This window comes from Melopsittacus undulatus, chromosome Z (assembly GCF_012275295.1).
Source record: "Melopsittacus undulatus isolate bMelUnd1 chromosome Z, bMelUnd1.mat.Z, whole genome shotgun sequence".
NCBI lineage: Eukaryota > Metazoa > Chordata > Aves > Psittaciformes > Psittaculidae > Melopsittacus > Melopsittacus undulatus.
In genome coordinates this window covers 52,191,388-52,217,980 of record NC_047557.1, presented here as the reverse complement: position 1 = coordinate 52,217,980, position 26,593 = coordinate 52,191,388, and the positions used below count along the sequence as shown (strand labels likewise).

Genomic DNA, 26,593 nt, shown 5'->3' with positions numbered 1-26,593 from the left:
TAATAAGAAGAAAAAAAACTGTTACAGATGAACCCAGGACACTGCAGATACCTCCACTGTGTGCAGCACTGATGACTTTAATCTAGGAAACCTGATTGCTTTTGAATTTCTTTTCAGTTATGTTGTAACTTACAAATGAGAACACAAATTTTGGGACCACTTTTCTTAAGAATGTATGTGATTTTTTCTTATGAGGGTGGGAAGCCAAGATTCCTTTAACAAGTCCGAGAAGAGTAAAAAAAACACCACATTTTCATTCTCTATTCTTGAATACATAGTTGACTGAACTTGTAAAACCAAGGCACCAAGGTGAAGTCTCCGATTTAATTTTTGCCACTGCAACTCCTGAGCAGAAAAAAGTCATAAGGTTACAAGCACTTGTTTCAGAGCACTGCAGTCCTGGAAACAAGAGGAGGAAAAATCTTTTACAGCCCCAAATTCTTCTAAGGTGCTTAAGAAAGGCCTCTGCAGTCTTTAGTAGTGAGAGCACTCAGGACTCCAGTTGCTGTTGGTTTATTCATTTGATTCAGCATTTGATTCAGCATTCTGCATTACAGAGAGCTCCATCAACAAGGAAAATTTCAGTTGTAACTTAGGTTTCAATAGTACACAGTACAAAATAAATATATATGTAATAATCCTAGGTCTGGGGTGAGAGAGAGAAGGTGAGAAACATTTCTACCTGACAGGGGCATCATTAGCAATCAGTGCCACAAAGTCTTATGCTATGAAACAGGACACAAAAGCCTGAATTTCCTTCCTCCTCCCTTGGATTACTGACCCTCCAGTGGGATCACTAGCACTGTATATGAAACTAGGAATACATCACACTCTTTCCTTTCTCCTTAAGAATTGAGGCCCACACTGTCAAAACAGTCTGGATTCTGAGGAGTGTAGGTACATGTACACATGAAAGGGCAGAGGAACCTTCTGTTTTGGTATATCTGTTGTGGAGTGTCCTAGAGAGATAGATTTTTTTAAAACTCTTAGGTCCTTGAATGTGTCTGTCACTTGAACTCCAAGACAGCAAAGCATGACACATGTCTGTTCACTTGTGAAAGCCCAGGGGAGAAAGCCTGAAGCACTCGGTTGTTCTCAGATCTTTCCCAGTGTCTGTCCAACAGTGACAGTGCTGGTACATTCTCTGAAACATCTGCTATTGTCTGAGGAGTGGAAGGAAACAGTTTACATCCTGTATCTGTTACAAGATTGACAATGACAAGTGTGAAATGGACATGTCCCACTGAAATTCAGAAAACCTCTAAGCAACTTCAGAATAAGTACATGGGCTCAATTCTGTCATTGCTCTGCAGTGTGAGTAGAAGTTCACATCTGTTAGTAATAAATGTTGGCTCCCTCCTGTTTTGTAGTGCCTTTCCTACCCAGCATAGGCAGCAATATCCACTATTACTCTGCTCCAGTACTTGTTTCAGTGACAACAATAGTACTACTCCTGATTTCTGTCAATGCAACTGAGTACAGAACAGAAAGAAATGACTGTTTCAAATTGCTCTAGGAATCATTCCTGCCTATCCTGCTGTTATGCATTAGATGAAAAAGAAGGCCAGCATTAACTCTTCTCATTTTGCTGATAGAAATCTTTTTTGGCTTTTAAAATAACCTATCAGATTTCTAAAATTCCTTCAATACCAATTTAAACAGTAATCAGATGAATAGGGGAGAAGAAAATTTACAAAAATAAATCTTTTATATCTCATATAAATTATAAAAAAATGTGCAAAATACTATGTCCAGAGGTTTGATTTTGAGCAGTCTTCCTCATGCTCATACATGAGGAAGCTATTAGATGTGAGTTAAGGGCATCTATGGATAGCTCACTATATAGTACATATCACACTTTATAACAATACTGGAAGTGTCAGGGTGGATTGGACAGTTGATCTATCTCACCTGCCATCCTATTCCTGTCAGCCAGCAATACTTACTGCTTTAGAAGAAGGTCAATACTGTATCTCCTGCAGCCTTTCTGAATTTGATTATGTGAAGTGTCCTTCTGGACTGCTCAAAAGCAGGACAGGAAGATGGCGGATTTGAGTCTAGTAAAGAGCTGAAAGCTCTCCCTGATGGCTCTCAGGGGTGAATGTGCACAGAATTATGGCTGTAAAGCATGTTTCCCTGGAAAACACCACTATGTGGAAGAAAAGAGTCTTCATTGGTACTCCTGCAGCTATCAGTGTGCTCTCAAGATGAACAGAGAGATAATATCTCTTCTATAGGAAGGGAAATAATTTCTGGTTCTCTGTCCCAGCTGAGGGGAGACACATAAAAAGATGTCCTTATCTTCCCCATCTTCTTCCTGAGGGCAGTGGGTCACAGGAGAAAGATCTCAAGGAGCTCTAACATGCACAGCTGGCACAGGGATGAAAGAAAATGTACTGCAGCTGGGCATGGCTGGACCTGAGGATGTTTCAGCTATCCTAGGGCTAGGAGCTGTGGAGGCAGAGGCAGGACAGTGTTTGAAGTCATACATTGCCTGGGAAGGGCTGAGGAGGTAATTGCAGGTAGAAAACAACGGAACAATTTCCTCCTCCTTTGCCCTGCCCAACTGTGAGCTTTGACCTTCCTGAAGGAAGATGCTTAGCCCTCCATATTCCCAGTCTGCAAAGAGTTATAATACATAACAAATAACAACTGCATCTTTAGTGCAGGAATCCTACCCAGTGACTCCCAATCCCTTATTGTAGGTTTAGATAGGAGCATATTTTTTTCTGAGCTAAGAAGTGAGAAATGTACCTGAGGATCTTGCCAGCAATGATTAAAACATCTTGTATATACTTACAGGAGGAAGTGTTTGCTCCTTCTGTTGAAGCTTGTATCCTAAGCGTGGGTTCTGCAACACACACAAGTAACAACAAAGTTGTAAGAATACAGCCGCAGCTACACTGTTATGTTGGAGGAGCCTGAACATCTTCCTCCAGCAAAGCTTTCTTTTTTTTTTCAGTAATCAGAAACTCGCCAAAGCAGAGAAAAATATGAGATAGCTTGAGAAAGGAAAGAACTTCAAAGTCAGTACAGCATGTCCTAGGGACACTGTGAATAATCAATTACAGTAAAAATGCTCCATGTTCCTGGGAGGGAAGGCCAGGAGAAAACTGGCAAAGAGAGAGCAAAGTTTTCAGCTGTTTGAGAAGGCATCAGAGGAGAGTGGAAAACAGTGGGTCTTGAAGCTCCACATGCTGACGCAGGAAACACTATCTTCTTATCTTCTTCTCACATGATTCTAAACAGACAGCCAGGCCTTCAGGTCTATCACAGCTAAGGCTAAGGACCTCTGTGGTTTGAAAGAGAAGAAGGTCCATGAGTGTCACCACCTCTACAAAGAGCTGGAAGGGAGAGCAGGACACATTCCAGACCAAAATGGGAGAAAGCACCAGTGCCAAAGTGGTTCCAAAGAAAGGAAAAAGAAGCATTCACAAGGTGGCTAATAATCTTGTAGGACAGCTAAAGGAAACAGACCTCAACACAAAATACATAAAGGAAGCACTCAGAAAAGCTAAATGGAAGAAGCAAGCTAGCCTGGAGCTAGAACTGAAACTACTGAACTGTAGGAACCCAAAGCATACAGAAAATCAGGGCCATGTATTTGGGTGGCTGCATGGGCTTTCACTGTCTTAGAAGTCCAGCAAAAGTGTCATGCATGAATAAAGAATCAAGAGGGTGCTTGAGGAGTAGTATCAGCTGAAAAAAAGAGTTTGCAGAGAGAGCACTTTGCCTAAGGTGGTAATGTGATATGCCACTGTGGAGAGGAATGAAGACAATCAGAGTGGCTAGCAAACAGCCCAGGGATGCTAGGTAGCAGGTCAGACATATTGCGCGCTCTGTGGTGAAATATTTAACAACATGCTACATCAGACAGAAAAGATGAATCTGTTGCCCAATGGAGTTAGTTTTTAGCAGAGATTAACCACACGTAAAAGCTAAGACTCCTCTGCCCTCCTATCACCAAATACTAAATGTAGCAATACTTCAAGAGACCTAGCTCCTGGTAAACACCATCATCTCACAACAGGCTATCTCAAATTAAAGAAGTAACACACCAATAACTTATTTGCATTTGCAAGGACTGGAAATAAATCAGCAGTGCCCAAAACTTCAGATACTATTGGTCAGTATGAGACTCTTGTAGTGGCAGCGAAAACTGATATGGTCTACATCCAGGGCTAGGTGAGAACAATGGGAAAAATGGCACCTGGCTGGGTTTGGCCTGAGCAGCTCTCTGCACCCACCACATAGCAAAGACCTACTCAGAGCTCCATGAGACAGTCAGCCACTGAATGTATTGCCTTTTGCTCTCCTTCAGGACAACAGCATGATGAGCCACTTGGCATAAAATCTGCTGGTGCAGCGATTACTCAGGAAAGCAGCCAGCTTTTTGAACATCCCAGCCTCCTCCCCTTCAGTGGCACAATAGAGGAGAACAGTACTGTAACAGCAGGCACTGGAAAGGACATAAGCAGGGAAAAAGTCCACTCAAGAACAAGAAATTTAGTTCATGGGAAAGAAGGGACTGTAGTGCAGGGACTGAATTTTTGCTGCATGAGAGAGAGCAAGGCGAGCCCAGTGGAGTCGGTGACCAGCATGTCACCTCCTTCGAACAAAAATGATTCCAATGGTTACAGGACACTTGCTATTAGCTATGTGCTCTCATACATATCCAGCAAAGCACCAGTGACGGGTCCCACTGAGAACATGAAAGAATATGGGCACATCCAATGGCTCTTCTGTCAGACAGCAGTGCCAAGATTTCAGAAGTAGGTTGCCACACACGCAGATGCATCAAAGGAAAGGCTGCAGGCATGCTAAATGTAAAATCTGGCAGTCACACTGTTTTCCTTGATCTAGCCTACAAACACTGTCATCTCACACTAAAACGTGTCTCTGCCAGGCATAGCTTTCCCAAAAAAGATAGCAGGACCTCCGCCTCTTTGCCAAGCATGGTATGTGTATCTTGTAAACCCTTGGGATGGTGGGCTTACACATGCCTAACCACAGCTCCTTCAGCCAAACTCAGTGGTAGAGACAACTGCTTATGTTGTGGCCATATAGAAAATAACTCTAATGTTTAAAACAATGAAAGTGACTTCTCACTGGGGGCAGTTCCAGGAGTAACTCTGGAGGCGTGCAATTCGTAACTACAGGAGGGATGCTGAAAGCAAAATTGCACCAGCCTGAAAGGAAACCATCTGGAGAAGGCTCCTAAAATGCCAAGGCAGCTTCAAAAGCAGTGAAACTACTGACAGTGAGTTACCTGTCTACACTCACAGAAACCCCCTTTCCTGAGCTGTCAGGAATTGTATGTGGAGCCCTGAGAAACAGAGCAGTCTAGGCAGCAGACTTTCTGGAGGAAATATCAATACGTCTACACACTCCGCAAATTCACATGCAGCTGCTAGGATTTACAAGAACAGGAGTAACAAGTGCTTTTTCAAAACACAGTTTCTAACAAATCAAATACTTTTCCACCTCGGCTGCTGCAGGCTGATAACTGCAGGCCTCAACAGAAGTCCAGGATAGTGAAAAATATGCTCAACCCTTCTTCATTCATTTTTCAGTCCTTGAAGTAGCTTCAGTATTCAAGGTGATATGCAGATACTGAGGTGCTGGCGAATTGTTCTTGCTAAGAGGGAGCAGTTTCAGAACTGCAGAGGTAGTTTGAAGAAGAAATAAATAGAAAGGGATAGAAAGACTCTGTTAATTCAACTTACGTGAAGAGGTTTTTGTCCCTTCTGTTGATACTGGTATCTTGCTGGTGCTCTCTGGAAAACACAAGAGGCAACAGAAGTTATAATGTGGAGTCAGGCGATCCTCTAACAGCATTCAGCTCCAAGAATGGATAAGATAAAGAGAAAAAAAGATGCTCAAAGAAGCAAGCTTAAATTCTGCGTCAGTAGACAGAGACTGCAGTAAGACACCAACTTGCAAGAGTTTCCCTCCTTCCATGTGAAATGAGGGTGTCTACTAGTAGAACTGAAGAAGAAAGTCTCTTTCTTCTGAAAGAAGCCAGTTGTTCAATCTCTCATTCTCCTCTGGGAATAACTGATCAGTGGCAACAGGAGAAATCTTGCAGATGGCTCTGCTTCTGGAAGGTGTCAGTGTGAGTATTCACTCCTTATGTTTCCAGGCGGTTAAATTTTGCAAAGACATGTTCCTGTTCATATCACTTGAATTGCTGGTAAGTACATCCAATAATGTCACTTGCCACTTTCAGGGAAATCTTCTAAGTCACACATGCAAACCATATCCCTCATGGGATGACTGCTGTGGGCTCTGTGATGGGGAAAAAAGCAGTCTCTTTGCTGAAAAGTTGCTCTTCCATACTGGTCTTGGAGAGATACGTTAATACTAGTGACATAGTGTCATAGGCTTGCATCTACTTGTTGAACTGGCTGAAGGCTATGGGGAACGATGCTGCTGTGCTTAGATTCTTGCTTGTGCCTTGCATAATGGAGATAGGAGAAAGCAGAAAGTAGGAAGCCTTTGTTTAGGCTTCATGGACTTAAGCAGAGACTTCATTCCAATGACATCAAACCATCCATGGTGCTGCTGACTCCACAAGCCACAACTGTGTGTAATTGCCCAGATGTTAACAAAGCCCTCTTCAGGTGTATGCATCAGTCTTGGTCTTCTTTAAGCTCTCAAAGCAATTTCAGCCTCATAGTGGTGCATTGCATAAGTTTCAACTCTGCACCTGGAGGAGGGCCACAAATGCCAGAGAAGAAGTCTTGTCCTGAATCCTCAAGGCACACCACGAATCCTCTGGTATGCCAAACAAAAAGAAGCTAGAAAAAGCCTTTCACAGCATTTAGTAGAAGACAATTTAGGAATACTTTTACTGTGCTCTGTGATTCTGGATCAGTTGGTCCTCTGTTCAGTGTCTTCAGAGTCCACGAAAGCTTGACAAAAGTCATCCCAACTGTCTTCCCTTCAACATCTCTCTCATTAAACTTCAGTGTTGAGCTTGTATTTAAATTTCTTACTTGTTAGCTCTTTTGTATTTTCCCCATTTTGGTATAATTTTCTTTGGCAAACACTTTGTTTTCCTGGGCAATATGTTCCAATTTCATTTCACTAATGTGAGAGAACATTTTATGCAGTATTTCCTTGATAGCCAGATGTGTGGCATGAAAATGAGTATTATAAGTAAAAATGTTGAGGTTGAAACCTTTGCACTAGATCTTGGAACACGGTGGCCTGTAGCCAGGCAGCTTTCAGGGTCACTTTTTCAGTATGGAGGCAGTTTACTATTGTGCATCTGGGTTGTCAGAGCAATTAACCTCTCTTAGTCACAACAGGAGACAAAACAGGTCTGACAGCTGCATGGCTCAGCATCTGGCACAACTGGAGCAAATTTTTCTTTCACTGTTAAAGAAAACGTGTTCCATTTAGTGCCTATGCTGAGCTTGATGGAGCATTTCTTACTGCTGCCTTCCCAGCACAGCTGCATCAGTATGAATGCTGGTGGGAAGATTCCTTACCAGTGGAAAATACAGCCAGAGTCTCCCACACCTGAAATGTATGGAGAACCACACTTGGAAAACGTGGCAAAGTCACATGTTACCAAGGCCTGCTAGTAACATTCACATTAGCAACATTACCAGTGGATGTCAACGTTCGGAAGGCGCAAAGTTTGTGTTCACTGCTTACTGAGGACAGTACACCACAAGGGTAAGAGAGGTGTTTTACCCTACCCAAGAAGGCCAGCATGGATCCATATGACAAGGCAACTGAACGCAAGAAGCAGAAAGAGGCTGCTTACAGAAGCAGCCTCAATATTTGCCTGAAGTGGAAGAGCTGGAAGTGTTTTCCAGTCATGACACTTGGAGTTGGTGCTGTGAGGTACAGAGACAGCAGCCTGCAGCCCTGTCTTCATTGCATGTTTAAATCCCCTGGAGGAGCATCTACCTCAGATGCTCCATCCACTTCTGCCCCTGGCACTTCTAGGAGCACTTAGTTTTGGTGATGTTTGCTGAAACTTGATATGTTTGTGCTGGGGCTTTCTTATGTAAAAATATTGAAGGATGAACAAGAGATCCTTATTTGAGGATGCTTTAAGGGATAGGTCACTGCAGCCTGTCAAACCCATTTCCTTAGTACATTGGCCAGCTCTATTTACCGCTGTCTCCTCTGCTAAGATGGGGAAGAACCACTTCAACCCCCACAGGACTCAGCAATCCACCACCTTGCTGGACTTGGTATCTTGATCCACCCTTCAGAGAGCTTTTTTTGGTCTACTGAGAGGAGATAACTCAGTGCCTGGGCAATAAGTTCTTCTTTAATGCCTCCAAGGGAAACAGGAGACCCTCCTCCTCAGGAGAGACTTTTTCTCTAGGGATAACTGAACAGCCCTACAGCTGCTGTTGTGAAAAGCCCTCCACAGGCCTTTTTTTCCTTTAGTAAGTTTGTCAAAAGTCTAACACAGAAAATCTGCTTGAGCAAACTGAAGGGATTTGATTGATCTCATGAGTTTTGGTTCACGCCTCAAAGGTGACTCTGAGGACCCTGAAAGGGACAACAAACTGAGCTCAAGGGTTCAAACACCACAGACATCACAGGTAGAGCTGAAAAAGATCTTTCTGTCATCCTGAGGTTTACTTTTTTGGCAGTTATATAGTACTCAAGCCTCGGTTGTGCCATTCAAGTGACACATTCTGAATTATGTAAAGAATGACACAAGCTAGCACACACCTTGAGAAAAGGGAAGTATCTGAGACCTCTGTTACTCTGCCTACACATGGCAGAGTAGGGAGTAGATAGTAAGGGGCATAACAGGTGAATAAGGTCTCATTGTGAGGCTTCAGAGGCATACAGGCACATGTGGTCAAGGACATTGGGATAAACTGACCTTCTTTTAGTTTCTCAAAACAACTGTGCTTTTTATGATTTTCCTGGTCCTCCAATAAATTACTTTCCTGAATCAGATTAAAAGAACACCACTCTCAATTAAAATATGTCATATTGCAAGGAGAGGTTCAAAGCTACTCTTAGGGGAATTGCTATGCCTATAGCAATATAGCAATATATAGCAATATATAGCAATATATAGCAATATATAGCAATATAGCCTATAGCAATAGTGGCAATAGTAGCAATAGGACTAATGTCACCAATGTGACATTGGTCCAGGCATACTGGTTTGCACCAGTTGAGAATCTGATCCATTACTCCAGACAGTTAAAAACAGATTATGGTCCCAGGTCACATGTAACTATGTTGGGGAGAGAAGAGGTACACTGATCTGCTTTAATCAAGTCTCAGATTAATGTATGAGTAAAGGGACTCTTCTTGCATTTGAAGAATTTCATAGTTGGCCACTTGCTCTATTGGGTACTAAGTGCAAGATGTTGTTTTTATTTACTTATTTCTCTGCCATCTTCTTGAAGATAAGCTATTTTCAGAAGAGGAGCAACAAACTAAATTTTAATGAATGGTATCAGATCCTTACAGACTGCGGTGCAACTTAGAACTGTTAATATACTGCAAGTCCTACGAGTGCAAACCCAGAAGCTTGCAAGGGCCACTGACTGTGTAGCTAATGTATTTACCAAGGCTTATCTCTGCTTACATGTGAGTTAAATGAACAGATCACCTGATCACTTCTTTTTCCCTTGAGTTCAGGTGAAGTTGTCCCAGTCCCAGTCCCAGTCCTGATTCAAACTACATCAGCTCACTTTACCCAGATGTGCTCACAGAATAACCCAGCAGTTATCCAGTACCAGACTTCTAATTTCTGAAATATTCCTCCAGGAATCCACTCTTTTGCTCCTTGTGTCATGCTGGGCACAGCAAACATCCTTAGAGAGGTAAAAGATTTAGGTCAACAGGTTTTAATGGAAAAGAGTGATACCATGTTCAGCTGGAGCTGTGGAGTGCTCAACACTTCAGAAAACAATGTATCTTACCTAGTTGTCTAAATAAGGGGTTTTGTGAGCAAGCTTTCAAGTACGAAATTGAAGGCTTTTGTTGTGGCATAACATATTCTCTCAGTGCTACTTATCAAGCATAAGGTCTTATAATTATGAGAAAATCCAAGAAAAAACTTACTGCAAGGGTTTTGCCTGGCTAAAGTGACTAATTGGGATGAAAAAAGCAGTTACTATTGTATTAGTAAACCTGTACATTATTTATACAACTCCAGGAGAACTTTATACCTCTATTCTGACCTTAAATTACAGTCTTTCTTAGGGAACATAGACAAATAGGCCTGGATAAAAATAAAGCAGTTCATATCCTGTTGGCAAGTTTTACTCATAAATTCAAAAGAGAACGGAATAGCTCTCACTGCTTGTTATTACAACTAGTAAAGAAATTGTGTTTTCTGATTTTTATATTTGTTATATTTTTAATACACACATATGGCTCTATTGACAAGGCTTTATGCTTCTTTCAGTAAAAATGAGAAAATCTGTAAGTCTATATAGGTTAATACAGAATCACAGAATCCCAAGGGTTGGAAGGGACCTCAAAAGATCATCTAGTCCAACCCCCCTGCAAGAGCAGGGTAACCTAGAGTACATCACACAGGAACTTGTCCAGGTGGGCCTTGAATATCTCCAGCATAGGAGACTACACAACCCCCCTGGGCAACCTGTTCCATTTTATGTGTGTTGTGTGTGTGTATTTATGTGTAGCAAAAACCTGCACAAGAGCAAATTTGGCAGTTTTAACAGCAATGTTAATAATAAGAGTAACAGTGACAAGGACAGGAGTTACAGGCTGGCATTGATCATTACTGTTTAAAAGAGAAAATTTTACTGTTTCTGGGAGTGAGACCAGAGAAAGGTCTTTGTTCACTGAAAAATCTTTTGGAATTCTTTTATTGAGAAATATTTGTTTTTCTGTGCTTTGGAGCAGGGAATTGAAATCAGCAATTTTTAGACATGTGACTTCAGTGGTAAAGGTCTAGATTTTCCTGTTCTTGAGGGAAAATCCAACACATTTGCCCTGTAATTCATGTGTTTTTTCCTGATGTCCACTTCGTGTTAGAGACAAGGCACTGTGCTGCATAGACATTTGGTCATGCCCTAGATTCTCTTTTATGGCATATGCCAGCAAAGATAATTTTAATTTAAATAGTAAAAGTTTGGCAAAACTCTAGGGATTTAAACCCAAGATTTTTGTACTGAAAACCACTAACCTTTTAGTGGAATAAAAAATAACCCCATGCCCAAAAGTGCCATCACCTTATCTGCCTTATATAACTCATAGTCTTAAAACACCCAGCACAAAGGGAAAGGAGGATCTAGTCTGCAGATACCAGAGCATACACAATGAACATGACCAGGTAAGGTCATTGAACTGAAGGTCATAATTAGAATTTCTGGTTCACATAGCAGAGCAGGTCAGCGCAACCATAAGAAAGTCGAGCCCTCTGATGTATATTTCTTTACGCTACTGTCACCCAATCTGCTGAAGGTGGAAAGAAGCAACCTTTCTGCCTACCCTGATAGGTTCAGTGCTCTCAGCTATCCACACAACTGGTTTCTGCAGGGGCTCCTGGGCTGCACTAGACCCCAAGGTCTTCTCCAAAATCCTTTTGGCAGGAAACAACAAGTAAAAGCTGAATATGCAGGGTTCTTTTTGTTTTTTTAACTCTTTTTTTTAAAAAACATAACAAACCAACCAATCAAAAAAAAAAAAAAAAAAGAACCAAAACCCCCCAAACCTTCTTTTGTATGAATAGTGCAGGACCTCACAGATATATAGGATCTGAGTAATGACTGCCCTTCAGGGCTCATTACTGAGTTTGGATACCAAATCTGTCATTAAGCTAGCAAGGGGAAGAGGTCAAGGAATGCAGAGGGAAAAAAGGGTGAGGAGGTCACCCTTGCAGGGGGTCTGTCCATGTTTGTGAAGCAGATGTTGCCCTCTGAGGCCTTAGGGATTCATTGCTATTAAGTCACCAGATGTTGGCCATGCTGTTCCTCAAATCCAGGTGGAAAATTCCATCATCAGAAGGAAAATCAGGAAAAATTTTACTGGTAACTTATAAGCAACAATAAGGAGAGGGAACTCAGATGTATGTGTGGCTAACAAATATGCATGATTGATTTATTAAACCAGTGAATGTGCATGCTGCCATGCCTGACTCTAGATTATCAAATGTCACTGAGATGTTCCAGTTCAGATCTCACTGAGTTTCCAGTTCAGATCTTTACAGACAAGCACCAGCTGCCAGTCTTAGATTGGATCCAAGTTTGTCCTGTATTCAGGGGAGTTTGCATACACGTCTCTGTTTTAAACAACTTATGTTTCACAACAAGATTAGACAGATTCTAACATACCAGTTATAAATGCACAAAACAGGGCTTGCCTGCAAATGTTTCCATTCAAAACCAAGCTCCCATCCCCCTGCAGCAGGGGTGTCATCTAGCACATCCTAGGAGGAAGTAAAAAAATACATGCCACGAAGAACAGAAATGAGGTCCCTCACGCACTACCCAGCCGCAACACCATTTCTTGTCTGAGAAAGGAACACAGGATGGCCAAGCATTCTTTTTTTTTTCTTTTTTTTGCTTTTATCTGTATCAATGACTAATCACAGTGCCTACAGCTGATTTTTGGAAACTCCAGTATCTTGGAAACAGTATAGGAGCTTTCCGTGTAAGCAGCTAATGAGCAACCATACTTTGTATTCATGGAAACCAAGAGCACTTACAAAACTACACAGAAACACCTACCTATTTTTTCTCCTAAATAACATTCTGGTAAATGACACTTGATCTTTTCTATCAGTCTCCTGACATCTAATCATGATTATAATACCATAGAGCTAGTATGAAATTTTAGCACCTAATATTCTTTAGTGATGAAATAGAATAACACATACACAAAGTGAATACAGTCAAGTAATTGTATGATCACAAAACAGCAAATAGCCAATGACAAGTCCCATTGGCCAAGGTTTTTATTTGCTTTTCTATGTATTTAAATGCCTATCTCATATTTCAAGGCACAACGTGGAACAGAAAAGCATGTGTGATAAATTCCCATTTCAACAGCATTTTGAAACCCATCTCAGATATGCACAGAACTTCTGCATTGTTTGCTAACAAAGGCATGTTTGTTTGATACTTCACAACTGGCTGGACACTGAAATTTGAATTATTGGAGCTGAATTTCTCAATGTCATACTTAAGCAATAAGGCTTCAGCTTAACTCCAATGCACTCTCCAGGAGAAGCAGTACTGCTAAAATGTTTGTGTGCACTGAAAACACTCATGAAATTCTGTCAGAGGCAATTGGAACTTCCTGTAAATGAAATGAACCCTGAAAAAATAGCTATCTATAATATTTTTAAATCATTTGGTTAAGTCTGAATGCTATTTGACTATGCTGGTTTAGAAGTTCAGAGTAGGACATGTTTTAGGTTAAATGAGCGCTTTCCCACAGGCCTACAGTGCCTCCACTACTCATGTGTACTGTGGAACTTAGAATAATCTTCCCTTCCTTTCATCCTCATCTTAGTATTTAGACTGTGTCTTAGACTTGGCATTGGGAAGTATTGCACAGAAAATGCTGATCTCTCCTGAGATCTGTAGGAGGCATCTTATTTGCGTGGGTTAGGAAACCTGAAAGACTCAACAACATAGCAGATAAGTCAAGCCTGATTAATTTTCTTATAACACTTAACAGATTTCAGTGTTTCCACTTCCAGTTCAGTTGCAAAGCTTTCCTCTCATCCAAACCATTTTGTCCTGGTAGTAGCTTTAATACATGGGCTTTTCAAACATGACAGTAAAATAAAAAGTCAAGCCTTACCATTGGTGTCCGTGATGGTAACACTGGCTTTAGTACTGTCATTCCCTAGTTTGCTGCTCACTCTGCATGCGTATTCACCAGCATCAGCCAGCGTGGCTCTGTAAATGTGGAGCTCAGAGTATTTCCTGTGAAATCAGAAAAAAACATTTAAACTTCCTGTTCTGAGGTAACAGTCACTACATCAACTAATGACTCTTTTTTCCCCTCTCAACAAAGAGTATCTGTTCTTATTCACAGGCTAGTATTATCCACATTTGAAAGAAGGGAGAATAAAAAAATATCTCTCTTACAGGCTGCTGAAAAACAGGCATATTAATGCACTCAAATTAAGATACTTGTTTATGCTTTTCTGTTGGGAGGAGTCTTTGTTCTTAAAAGAAATCTGAAAAACAACCTTCCTTTCTCAGCTGAATTGTTTGCTATCCTGATGCCATGGAGATGGGTGTAATATTACAACAAATTATCTTTTCCTACAGATTCATATTGCCGGTAGCAGAGTTCTGGTGTAGTTTCCAACATCTGACTAAATAATCATGAGATTAGGACACACCACCCTCTGTAACCCCAATAGTAAATCATTCTTCAGTACTAACAAAAAATTATGAGCAGGAGCACAATTTGGATGAAGCTACATTTTGTTCCAGGCTCAGGGACATAATTTAATCAGTCTCCAAGGTTTTAAGATTAGATTTTCAAATGCAGAACTCCTGCCTACCCATTAAGTTGGTAGGAACATGTTCTGGTGTCATTCAAGGGGTCCCCAACCCATGTGATGGCAATAATCCTGTTACTTAGACTGCAGAGAATGACGACCCTGGGGAAAATATACATATTATTTTTGTTGCCAGTTCCTGCTTAAAAGAAATGTTTTCATGAAGTTTTTGTCTGTAGCAAAGCCTGCTTATTTATCTTCAGAATAGTAGTACAGAATAGTCACTTAGAGAGCATGAGTATTGGCTTCCCTAAATTGGCCTACTCCAGCATAAAGGACTGATCCCCGTGAGCCAGGGGTTCTTCATTCCAAAAGCTCATAGTCACCAGCATGTCTAGCAATGTATGCTGAGCTCAGCCATGTCCAGGATTTGCTTTGCTTTAGCACAACTGGTTATGCCTTCTGGGAACCATAGTGCAGGGCTGGGTTCAGACCAGAAACAAGTCTATTGTAGCAGGGGGCTTCTGCAATAACCAAAATGTTCACTGCCACTTTCCAACCCATCCCTGTGTGTGAGTCATCCCTCCCTCCAACACAGTAAACTATCCCATCTGCTATCAATATCTGCTTATTGACAACTCAGCTGTCCCTTCCTCTACACAAAGGTTTGAGTGCTGAGGAATCAGCAGTCATGGGATGAGAGCAGTGTGCTAGGTTGACCTCAGCTCTGCTAGAAACCCACATCACAAAACTTTCCCCTCATGTTGAAACAGGGCTGTTTTCTTCAGGCTACTGGGCTTGCAAGAAGGAGGAGCAGCCAAGTTACGATTAGCAATTTGCTCAGGTTTGCTTGAATGGTAAACTGAATAGTTGACTATTTGGACTCCCGTCTTAGGCAGTGTTAGGAGCCCAGTTCCCAATGCTGAATTAATTAACTGGGCTGCATTTCAGATGGCATTAAAGAACAGAGTCTAGCTGGTAGCAACCATGAATGCATGAGTCAAATGTGGCTGAGACACTGACAGAAACATTCAAAGGTGAAAGCTACCATTTCTTTGAGTGGGAATTTTGCACCCAACTAACAGCTATAGTTATACTAGAGAAAAAATGCCAGCCATCTGCACACCTGCCTTCATAACTGCCTGTTGAAGGGCCTGTCCAGGAACGTCTGGCAGTAGTCTACATCACCTAACAGCTTGTGTGGACATGCAGTATTTCCTGTACCACACAGGTTATCTCTTAGCCATGCTTGCAGATGTTCGTTTAAATGGAGAGCAGGCTGTAGCCTCAAGATGCTTCGAAAGACACTGTTAATAGGCTCATTTTTTTGAGAAACTCACATTAACCCAATGATAAGCAAGCACAGCTGCATCTATATCACCTCTACTTTGGCCCCCACTGTGTGTCTGTTGCAGTATCTTTTCCTCTCTGCATAATATTAATTAATATTGATGCAAACCAACTTTGTGGTAGTCATGGCTTTTAGGAGAAACTCTGTGACCACATATTTATTTCTGTTTTCTTTGTTTTACATGATACTTACAGAAAAAGATGAGGAATTTTGTATTCCTTGTATGATTTTAAGATTATATTAAAATAGGTGAGGCAACCATATTTCTTACAAATCTACTTCTAACAAGCCAAATTTATTCTTGTTTTTAGAAAAGCTCTATAAGGAGTTTTCTCTCTAAATGCAGGAGAAATAATATTAATATTTGAATATTACTTAGAGATATCAGGACAGGATTAAAAGTCAGAGAAGATGACTTAATGACTGCAAATGAAGCAGCTCCCTAGCAATACAGTACTCCAACAATACTCACATAAAGCCTCACATAAGGAATTTTGTATTCAAATGCTTGTTCTTTTCTCAATCTATACCATGCTACACCAAAAAATGTGTCTCTCTGTACAATTGTTTATGTCATACTTTCAGCTCATTGCCACTATGACACTGCTGAGCTTGTATTAATACATGAAAGGCAAAGGAATACATCTGCAGAATGCAGCCCCAGCCTACCTTGTCTGACTGCTTGAATTCATTTTGTGTCCAGTCTCCATTTGTCATCCAGAAATGCCTGCCTATGGGCAAATAACCAGGCTAAGGAGGGATGAAGCTGAAGGTACAGGAGACTTGCACATGAAGTTTTCTCATGCACTATTGTATCCAAAGCCATCAGCTAGTTGTGGTGAACTGGCAAACACCTTCCCTCTGCCCAAAAATCACAGCCCTGATAAAAGAGTCTTGCCTGACTCTGTACAGCACACCCATACAAAACATATTCAGGCTTCACGTGGGTGTGAAATCAGGGAAGGAAAATGAAATGTTACCAGTTCAAGTGGACAGGCATGGGAAGGTTAGCTAGTAGGTAAAAAGCCCTTGTCTGGTGGCTGATTTTTTCTGTATCTATCTCCACTGATGTAAAGGAACAGCTTAGAGCTTGAACATGTAGATCTATCAATTGTAGCATCATGAATCAGCAGCAATCTGAAGAGCAGCAGAAACTCACTGGCTGCATGCTGTTACTCCATGAGAAATTTGAGGTAAAAAGTGAGTGATCTAAATGCCTGTCATGCCTTTCATTAAAACTTAGACTCATTCAGTTTCTCTTGACTTTCCAGTGTAATGAGAAGGGGCACAGTTTTACAGTGTGATTCATCTGCTGCACTGTCATGCCATTGCATGTCAGGGCTCTGTGTACTCTGAATCAACCACTCTGAAGTCATCCTAGCAAGCTGAGAGGAGTGATCCCTTGAGTTCATTTTACATGCAAGGCAATTTTCAGAAAGCTAAGCTTCGAGGAAGATTGCATTGCAGCAGAGTCTTTCAAACTCTTAAAAAGCTAGGAAAACACAGTCATCATCTGCCCCATTTCTGCAAATCCTTTCAATCAGCAGTATTCTCACTGACCAAATGCACCCAAAAAACATCAAGCTGCAGTATTATCTTTTTCATGCATCTAAGCCAATTTAAGGTCTTAATTTTCAATTTCTGAGCTAGACATTCATCATTCTGCCAGATCTTTTTCAATTTTTTTAAGAACCTACAGCTAAATAGCCAGAACTCAAAAATCTTTATATTTCTCCCAACAATGAACATGTTTTATTCTGCCATCACACAATGAGAAAGGTGATACCTTGCAAAATATGAGATCACCAAAAGTCACTTCTGGCCACTGGGCACTACTTACAAACTTTGTGACATTTTTATAAATGTGTACAATGTGTTATTCTCAAGTGTTTGGATTGAAGGAACCAATAAGACTGTGCTACCCTGCATGCTAGTGGTTCTTCAGAAACATAACCTACTTTTATGTAGCCAATTGACCTTTAAAATAGACATTAATCCCAGACAGCTAACAACTACTCTAGCCTTCCATGCTGATGTTTCACACACTTGGTAATAGCAAAGAAATCACATGAAAATGATTGTTGTAACAATATGGGAGCATATGAATATGACAAACATTTATCAATGTCTTGTCATGAAAAATCAGGGAAAATAAGTGGGGGAAAAACTCCTTGACTGTTGATATTCCTTTCATTTGTGATGGGATGTTTTTAATGTGGCTTTTTTTATTGTAATCTGCATATTATTTTATGCACTCATTTACACTGCATTTTCCCATTTTCCTTTAGCTTTAGAACACATGCCTGTCCCACATTTTATCAAAACAAAATCTATCTCCTTTTAAGCTGTTCACATCTCCTCAGCTCTGGAAGCACACATGAACAGCAAAAGAAGAAATGGCAAAGCACTGATGTGTTACCAAACCAAAATCTCGAAGTAGAAAGGCAAGGAAAATCCTTCAGATGTCAGCAGTCTTTCCCCTTTTTGTACTCTACACCTTGAAACTTTCACATCTCTAGTTGGAAGAGCCTTCCTGTTCCACACAGACATTCCTGTTGTAAAACGGAAAATAGAGGAGAGAAACTCCAACAACGAGTGATACTCTCATGGCTGGGGTAGAATACAGAAGTGTGAAATCCAGGTCAAAGCCTACACTCTGCCCAGCTGTGGTGGAGGAATAGGACTTCAGATTTCCATTTTCCAGAGAAAGGACCAATTTCATTATTTTTTTATTATGTATCTTTTGGGGAATTCTAAACATATTTTCGCACATCAATCTAAAAAATAGTCTCACACATTTCGCATGCATGCTCTAATCAATAGCTCTTAGCTAGTTTCCCTTCTGCCAGCTCCTCAAAGATTTTGCAGGGGGGTTGGGAAGAGGAAAGAAGAGAAAGAAAGGAACTGGCAGAAAGCAGCTAGCGATGCAATGTTGAACTGACAAAGCCCAGGCCCAGAAGGTGAAATCCTGGCTCCAGTAAGTTTGGTCAGTCAGCATCAGCCCAAATGTAAGAGGAGAAAACAGTGTCTGCCCCTCACATGCAGTACTGCATTGCTGGAGAAGCTGAGGGCCAGGCTCTGACCTGAACACTTTCTTGACAGAATAGAATGAAAATACAACTCTGACGGAGACATATGGACCTGCAAATGGGTCCAGACAATTTGCCAGGCTATCTGCCACCTGGAACAGCTCCATTTTGCAAATGCTGGAAGGAGACATCACAGGTTCCTTCTTGCCGTCTGTGCAACCATGGCACAGGGGCTGTGGTGACGCTGCTCTGCCCCACTCCTTGTTTTAATTTGTGCCCCAGGCTGGAGTACAAGAAACTGCAAGGGAGGGCAGGACGTATGGTTTTCAACCTGAGTGAGTGAGAAGTGAAACATCTGTTTGATTTTGGCTGCTCTTTTGCCCAATGAGATGAGACTTGGCAAAAAATTATGAGGGGATTTGACTCCCTGGCAGGAAAGATCTCTTGCAGGACCCACCTGAAATCCTGAGTCCTGTATGAAGGAAAAGCATGACCCATGCAGCAGATAGCAGCCCTGCCTACTAAGAGCAGAAGTGAGTTGCAGGGCTGTGTTCAAACAGATTGTCATTGCTTTGATGGATGAGTGGCCACAATCAAAACTTTTTAGCTTAAATAACAAGGTAGAGGCCAAATAGCTAAAGCCATCTCCTGTCTCAGTGCAGAAAAGGCACAGTGTATCTTCTTTGTCTCTGCAGAAAGGAGGCACCAGACTATCTTTCGTCACTGGTCATCAGTCACATGTAGCAGACAATTTTCCCCAGCCAGGAGGATGAGATTTGCAGGCTTTGATACTCATCTGACATCTGCTAGACCCATGTCTTATTCTGAATGTGTGGGAATGCCTCTAGTAAAGGACTACTGCAAGATTACATTAGCCATTTGAAACTAATGCACACAGCATTCAGCCCTTCTTAAGGACTAGGTTGCTTGCAAAACAAATCTCAAAAATAACTCCAAATCTACATTGCTTCAAAGATTTCAAACATTCTTGGATTTTAGACAATAAACATAAGGTACCTCTGTTTTTGTCAATAGTTTAAAAATGGCCTGTCTCCAAGGTTTACTGGTTAAAATAATAGCCTTTTGTTACTAAAAAATAAATAGAAATTAAACACGGAAAATCATTTATGACATATTTATAGCATATTACCACTTCATCTATACTGTCAAGAAAAAATAACATCAGTGTTTGCTACCTTAAATTTTCTTCCTCCACAGGTTTTAGCTTTGTGGTACTGCAATTAACAACCTCAGTGCTTATGTTCTGTTGAACAGCTCTCCCCATCACCCCCAGTTCCACCTGAGAGACGTGTCTGTACTTACTTTTGTTTTTTGGGGATCTTGACATTTTCCGGTCTGTTTTTTTTGGTTATTTCTTTTCCATTCTTTAACCATTTGAATCTGAGTGCAGGGTACTCTGAAGTGGTTTCACACCTTAGCACTAGCTTCTGACCCACAGCAACCTCTTGGTTTTTCATTTCCTTCAATTTGGGAGGCACCGCTAAAGAAATAAAAGAACATGCTAGTGATTAGGCTGTCCTCAAGAGGGAAAAGAGTGCTAACACAAGTTGAGCTAGGCAAGCCACACAGAGCAAAATCCCAGCCAGGCTAGCAACAATTCCACACCAAAACCTGAAAAGTAAGGATCATTTGTTTATTACGTGTATCAACCTTAAAGCATAAAGGCATGTTTAACGACAGCTGAGTCTGGCCTTTTGGGATCCTCCTATGCGAGTCTTGCAACCTGAAAGCCATACACAGCCTTGGCAAGAACTGAAGTGCTGCTACTGAATATGATATGAAGCACTAGTAACATTTAATTGATTGTGTGCACCTAGACACAAGACAGCACACTGCGGCAGGCAGCCTTAGTAGGTAACACACAAAAGGAAAGAATTGCTCCTTTATGTATTTCAACTGCTATGATTCAGGGGCTACCCAAAGGCTCCAGGTGCAACTGGTGTGACAGGGAGTTAAAAGCATAAATACAAGCTTGACAGCTTCCCTAATTTGAGTGAAAGGCTTTTTCTCCAGCAAACATTATAACCCACATTATACACCTACCTCAGACCTCAGCTTGGCCATATCCTTTCCCTGAGGCAAGAGACAATGGGCTTGGAAACCCATCAAGAGAATCAATATCAATTAAGGGTATTTTGGACCCAGAAGGGGACACTGTATTGAAAAAGCTCAGCCAAGAGCTCCCACGTACTGAAAGGTTCCAGCTGATGCATCTCAATTTCTACTGTGTTGTAGCTGTAGCATTTGTTGTGTAGGTAAATCTCAAACCATTTAGAGCTAAGTTAAAGACTTCTAATATTCCACAACCAGTACTGATCTTTGAGCACAGGCTTCACAAGAAGAAGCAGTCCATTTGTGAGACACTACCCTCTCCATAGGCTAGCTGTAAACCAAGCTCTATCATACTCCTGTGTTGAGGTAAAACACCTAGCTTAACTGTACTTCCCCTGGGGCTTAAGATAACACCTTTATCACACAACGGGGGAAGGCTAATAAGGGAGCTACAGCTGTTCAGCTGATGGGTGATAGCTTGTGAGTTGATCCCATCTCAGCTGCACCCTGTTGCTGGTCTGTACCTCCATGCAGCACCTTGAGATGCAGTGTGTTCTGTTTCCTGAACAGCTGTAATATTGCCCAAGGAAACAAATGGCATGGCCAAGTGATTCTTTGTAATGGGAGGATTAGGAGTGTTCACTGGGATACCAACAGGTCTCCAATATGGTCCAGTACAAGAAAAGGTTTTAAAAAGTTGAAAAGCAATTTATTACATTTTGATATCTGTTTCTTGTGTGTTTATGGAGACTTGCTGACATCAATTGCCCTTAATTATTATTCCAATGAGATGAAAACCAAGCAGCACCACGATGGCCATAATTATGAGAGGTGCATAATAAAGAATGGTATACACATGTGCTCAATAAGCAGTTGCCTGTTGCAGACAGCAGCATGGCCTGCCTCACAGGTGAAGCAACCTTCTTGATCCCCGGAAACCAGGGAAAGCCTGACTTCTCTGTAAACTGACCTTGGAGCACAGCAGCATAAACAATAATGGTTGGGAAAAAGTGGTCTGCATTGAAGGAGCAAATGGGATGGCTCCTACTGAGCCACTAACAGAAGACAGGATAGGGACAGAGCAGCCTTCAATAATTAAAAACCTTTTGACTGAAAGGAAGGTGACAACCATTTCCATGCATCTCTACTGTTGTAGGAAAGAAGTCCTGGCAGGAAGTCTTAGGCTAGACATAAGCAAAATGTCTGACTGGGAAATCTTGTCTGGGGAGGGTGTCCATGGAGCTTCTACACACACGGTAGGCACATGTGTCCGGGTGGCACTACAACAGATCAGGTAAGGCCCAGGATTTCATGACAAGAAAAAAATCTCTCACAAAACATCTCATGTGATGGTTTCCATTTTTCACACCTCCCCACAGGGTAATTTTGGAAATTACAGGGTGCTCCCAAAATTATACTAAAACAATTTTTGCTTTCTGAAAAACAAATGCCCATGCAACATTCTGAAACCAATATGTTTAAACACATATACTTTTATGAGTGTGCATCTTTGTTTATATACATAAGCACACATACAAATACTCAGGCACTTACTGAGGAGAGCAAAAGAATTTTTGAAAAATACAATCTTTAAATTTTCCAACAAAATAATTAGCATTAATTAACAACTTTACTACAGAAGTTTGTGCTTATAGTTTCATTCTGTCATGAAAGAGTTAAGGTTATAGTCTTTGGTCACTCTATAAGAAAGGGAGCTGTAGAAGTGCGAAGTAAAAAGACAATATTCCTTATTTTACTGTATTTCATTTATTATAGTCCTAGTCCATACCTTACATAAATGAAGAGAATAACCACAATTGCAAGGATCAACATTTTTTGTGCGTAAGACCAACTCATCATTGGCTTTCCTGTCAACAGCACTGTGAAACTGGGAATAAAAGAGAAATGCCATTTCGTGCCTGAATTTTGTTTTAATTTTATATTATCTCCTCAAAATGACTTGCAATTTTTTTCCTCCATCAGAACTGTCATGGAAAAAAAAAAGTGTTAAATTACAATGCTCAACTCTTGCCATAATTCAGGAGTTACCAGGAAACATAAAAGAGGATTTAATCAATGGCAGTGACCCTCACTAATTCACAGTAAATCGCTGTCCAAGCATGCAGGCTCTCCAGGGAAAGCAGTAAAAGCTGTTCACAGACATGACAGAAAGAGATTGTTGCTTCTTTTCTTTTCTTTTTTCAATCCTTTTCATTTACACTATGTTTGTTTCCTTTCAGCTGCAGTTTTGCAAAAGTTAATCAGTCCTTCCAGGCATATGAGAAAACTCACGCTGTTAAAACCACAGCATTGTGTGCTTCAATTGTGATCAGCCATAGCTTTCACTGTTGCTAGAGGTGACTTTCATCACAGTCTGTAGCAATTTCCCCAGTGCTGCTAAGACAGGACCTTGTCTGAGGTGTAAAATGGTTTTAAAGGGGATAAAACTGCCTTTAAATGAGGCAAAAAATCATGCTTTTAATGATCACTAGACATTGCTCTGCCTAACACCTCCCTCCCCTCGCCTCTCTACCCTTTCTCCTTTGGCCCCCATGGCATCTCCTGCCAGCTTGGCTTCTTTCCACGGCTCTTTGCTGTGCCCATTATGTAGCCCCCCTCCTCACTGCACCAGTGAGGCTTTTGCCCACTGCTCTGGGTGAGGCTTGCTGCTGTGAGCAGGAGCAATGGAGAAAGAGCAAGAAAAACACTTCCTGCATCTCCAAGCATGGGTGGAGATTGAGGTGCCATCTGGGACAGGATGACTCTGTCAAAGTGCATTGTGAAGATGGAAAGGAGCTTCACAGCATTTCCTGCAGGTCACATTTTTAGTTAGTGCTGTTGCAAGCATCTCTGGTATGGTGGCTGTGAAGCCTTTATGTGTGCTATCCATCACAGAACGTCAAGGGTAGCAAAGTAAACAGACAAATCCTGAGCAGAAACAGCAGAAACTAAGCATGCAAGCACCTCAAATGTGGCATTGCTTGAATGAAAGGTGTGGTGTGAACCACTTTATCTGTATTCTGGGAAGACACCACATTTTAAGAGTCAATTAGGCACACAGAAAGGCACCCATGTTTAACCCCAGGCTTTTCACACTCCTGGGTCAGGACCTCTCTCTGTGGCCCACACACCTCCCCTGGTTTGACAGACTTTCTAAGAAAGCAACAGGGGCGATAACAGCAAGAGAAGGCTGTCATGTTGTGATGAGCTCTCATAAAGCGGCAAAGCACTTGTGACAGCAAAAGCCCTGCAACTGTTGGGAGGGTTTAATGGGCAAAAGCAGGCAAAGTGTTAGATGTCTGCTTATTAAGTCAGCTTGAATATCTGTCATTTTGTTAGCAATCTTTTTCAGAAACGTACATCTGCTGGCCTGCATATAATTGCAGATAAGAAACACACATTTCTACAGTCTCTCTGCAAAAGACTCACTGAAAATGTATGACTGGAGGTAACTTCTTTCTGGACTTTGGCAAGTTTGGCAAAGCACAGCAATCTCCTTAGCCTCAGTGTTTGATTGTATAGTTAATCTGCATGGAAGCTCAACACATTGAACAAATTAAACAGGAAATCTGCAAAATATTATCACACACTACAAGCTTTCAGCTGAAATTCCAAGAGTGGTTGGGTTTTTTATCTTTCTTTTCTTTTCCTAGGAAGGCACAAAGCTTTCTAAGAGTCTGAGCACAGGAATGTATTAGGCATGCTTGCCAGTAGGTACATGTGCAGAGTTTGCTATGCAAAATTGTGACCAACAGCTTGGGAAGTGGTAATTGGAGCCACAAGAAATATCACCCATTGCCTTGGTCTCAGAGTTGCTTTTTTGTAGCGTACTGCTCCAGGCAGAGCAGTAATGCAAGACGAATTCTATTATTTCCAAAAGCCTTCTCCACTGGCATATGAGATTGTAATCAAGCTCAGGTTTATCACAGACTAGGCCAGATTTTCTAAAGCTTTTGCTATAAACCATATAAGCTACACTTTAAAATGTATACTGCTCCTGCTCAGACAACTAAAACATAAACCGAAATGTTCTGTTGTTCTCTGTTGGTTTTAATCCTTCTATTACTCTCTCAGGCAACATTTGGCTTCTGAACAGTTTTTGAAATCTGTTTCCTTCCAGCATACTGAGTCTCCGTACAGATTACCTACATGATAAAACAATGCGAGTAATTATGGAGGATATTACCACTCAACCAACTCTCCAATATACCAGAGTAACTGAACATGAGCTGAGAGATCGGAAAACCAAACAAATAATTTAGCTGCTTAAATGGAATTTTTTCAGTCCTGAACTCTTCTGAAAATACTGTCAGATACATTTCAGCTTCTGGGTCTTGGTATTGAATACTTAAGTCTGTGCACAATAGCAAAAGGAAAAACGCAAACCTGACATTTGTCTTGAGCACTACATGTAAAACCGAGATCCACAGAATCTCATTCTTCCTAGTTATAGTAAAAGTACTTTTTTTTTTTCATGAATTTTGGATGTTGTATATGCCAAAAGAAAGGGGGATACCACAGGAATGGCTAGCAACATGGTCAGGAGCCAAGAAACAGAACAACAGGGAGGGAGATAGCATTACAGCCATACTGCTCGAACAGTGAACCAGCGAGGAACCAGCAAATGCCATATCAATCAGAGTAACTACTCCCTAAAGCTAATCATAAAACCAACTGCAACTCTGATTCCCCTGACCAGGAACTGTTCATCTCACGCTATGGGGTGTTTTGAGTCTAAACTCAGTAAGCCTGACAGGTTTAGGTATGAACTCTCACTTGGCCTTTCAAATAATGGCGCATTAAACAAACTATAGATCTTTACCTAAAATGTTTGCTTATTCGGGGTGAGATACTTTCAAGTACATGGCATGTCATACCAGTGTTCACAGATATTTACGCTCTCTGAGCTTACATTAATCTTTTTTTCATTTCCTCTGTCAGAAGCCTAGTAAAAATTTCCAACAGGACTATCAATGGACCCACTCATAGCATAACCTTGTGAAGGCAGGATTTTCAACAGGACACTGAAAATGGACATATACAAGAAGTAGTGGGCAAATGAAGAAGGTCTCACTACTCCCCCTTCCACACTACAAGTAAAAAGCCTCTCCAGTGGAGCCAGAAAAAGGAAGGTAGTGACAAACTGGTGTGTCTAGAAGTATCATGTCCATGAGGGAAAGCCTGAGAGCAACCATTTATTCAGTGTAATAAGATAATGCCAGGCTGTCCAGTCTCCTGTAATCACTCAAGATATCAGTTTCTGAGCTTAGACCTCCTCAGAGACAGGTAACTGCATTCAAAGATAGCAAAATGTAGGTTTCACAAGAGAAGCTGGGTGTGAGCAAGCATCTAACCTAAAGATTACGATTTAAAGGTCAGTACTTAATTTGTTTATTGACAATCTTTCCTGCAGGAACACACTGCTTGATTACATTAAATACTCTCTCCTCTGTTCTACAATGCTTCAGCTGACTCCAACTGGCTGCATCCCGTATCAACTTTGATGATCCTGTTAGAAAATGATCATACAGACCAAAAATGTGGGGACAGCATAAAATAAATATAGGTGATATCCAATAAGTGATTCAGGGACAGCTGCTCATAAAGTTGATATGAAAATCTGTAGGTCCATATTTTACATACCTAAGTGCATAAAGGTAGACTCCAGAATCTTTATTTGAGCATTAAAATGAAAGCAATCCAATGTAC

General features: G+C 41.1%; 1 protein-coding gene across 1 annotated transcript in view; it reads right to left on the bottom strand.

Annotated features, from left to right (window-relative positions):
• Nucleotides 1-26,593, bottom strand: part of LOC117437966 (pro-neuregulin-1, membrane-bound isoform-like) — a 69,744-nt gene that overhangs the window by 17,492 nt on the left and 25,659 nt on the right. Inside the window, exons 2-5 of the mRNA XM_034073095.1 lie at nt 20,135-20,312; nt 13,780-13,904; nt 5,727-5,777; nt 2,801-2,851 (exon numbers count right to left, since the gene is read on the bottom strand). Coding sequence (XP_033928986.1) covers nt 2,801-2,851; nt 5,727-5,777; nt 13,780-13,904; nt 20,135-20,312 — 405 coding nt within the window. The remainder of the gene's footprint in view (nt 1-2,800; nt 2,852-5,726; nt 5,778-13,779; nt 13,905-20,134; nt 20,313-26,593) is intronic.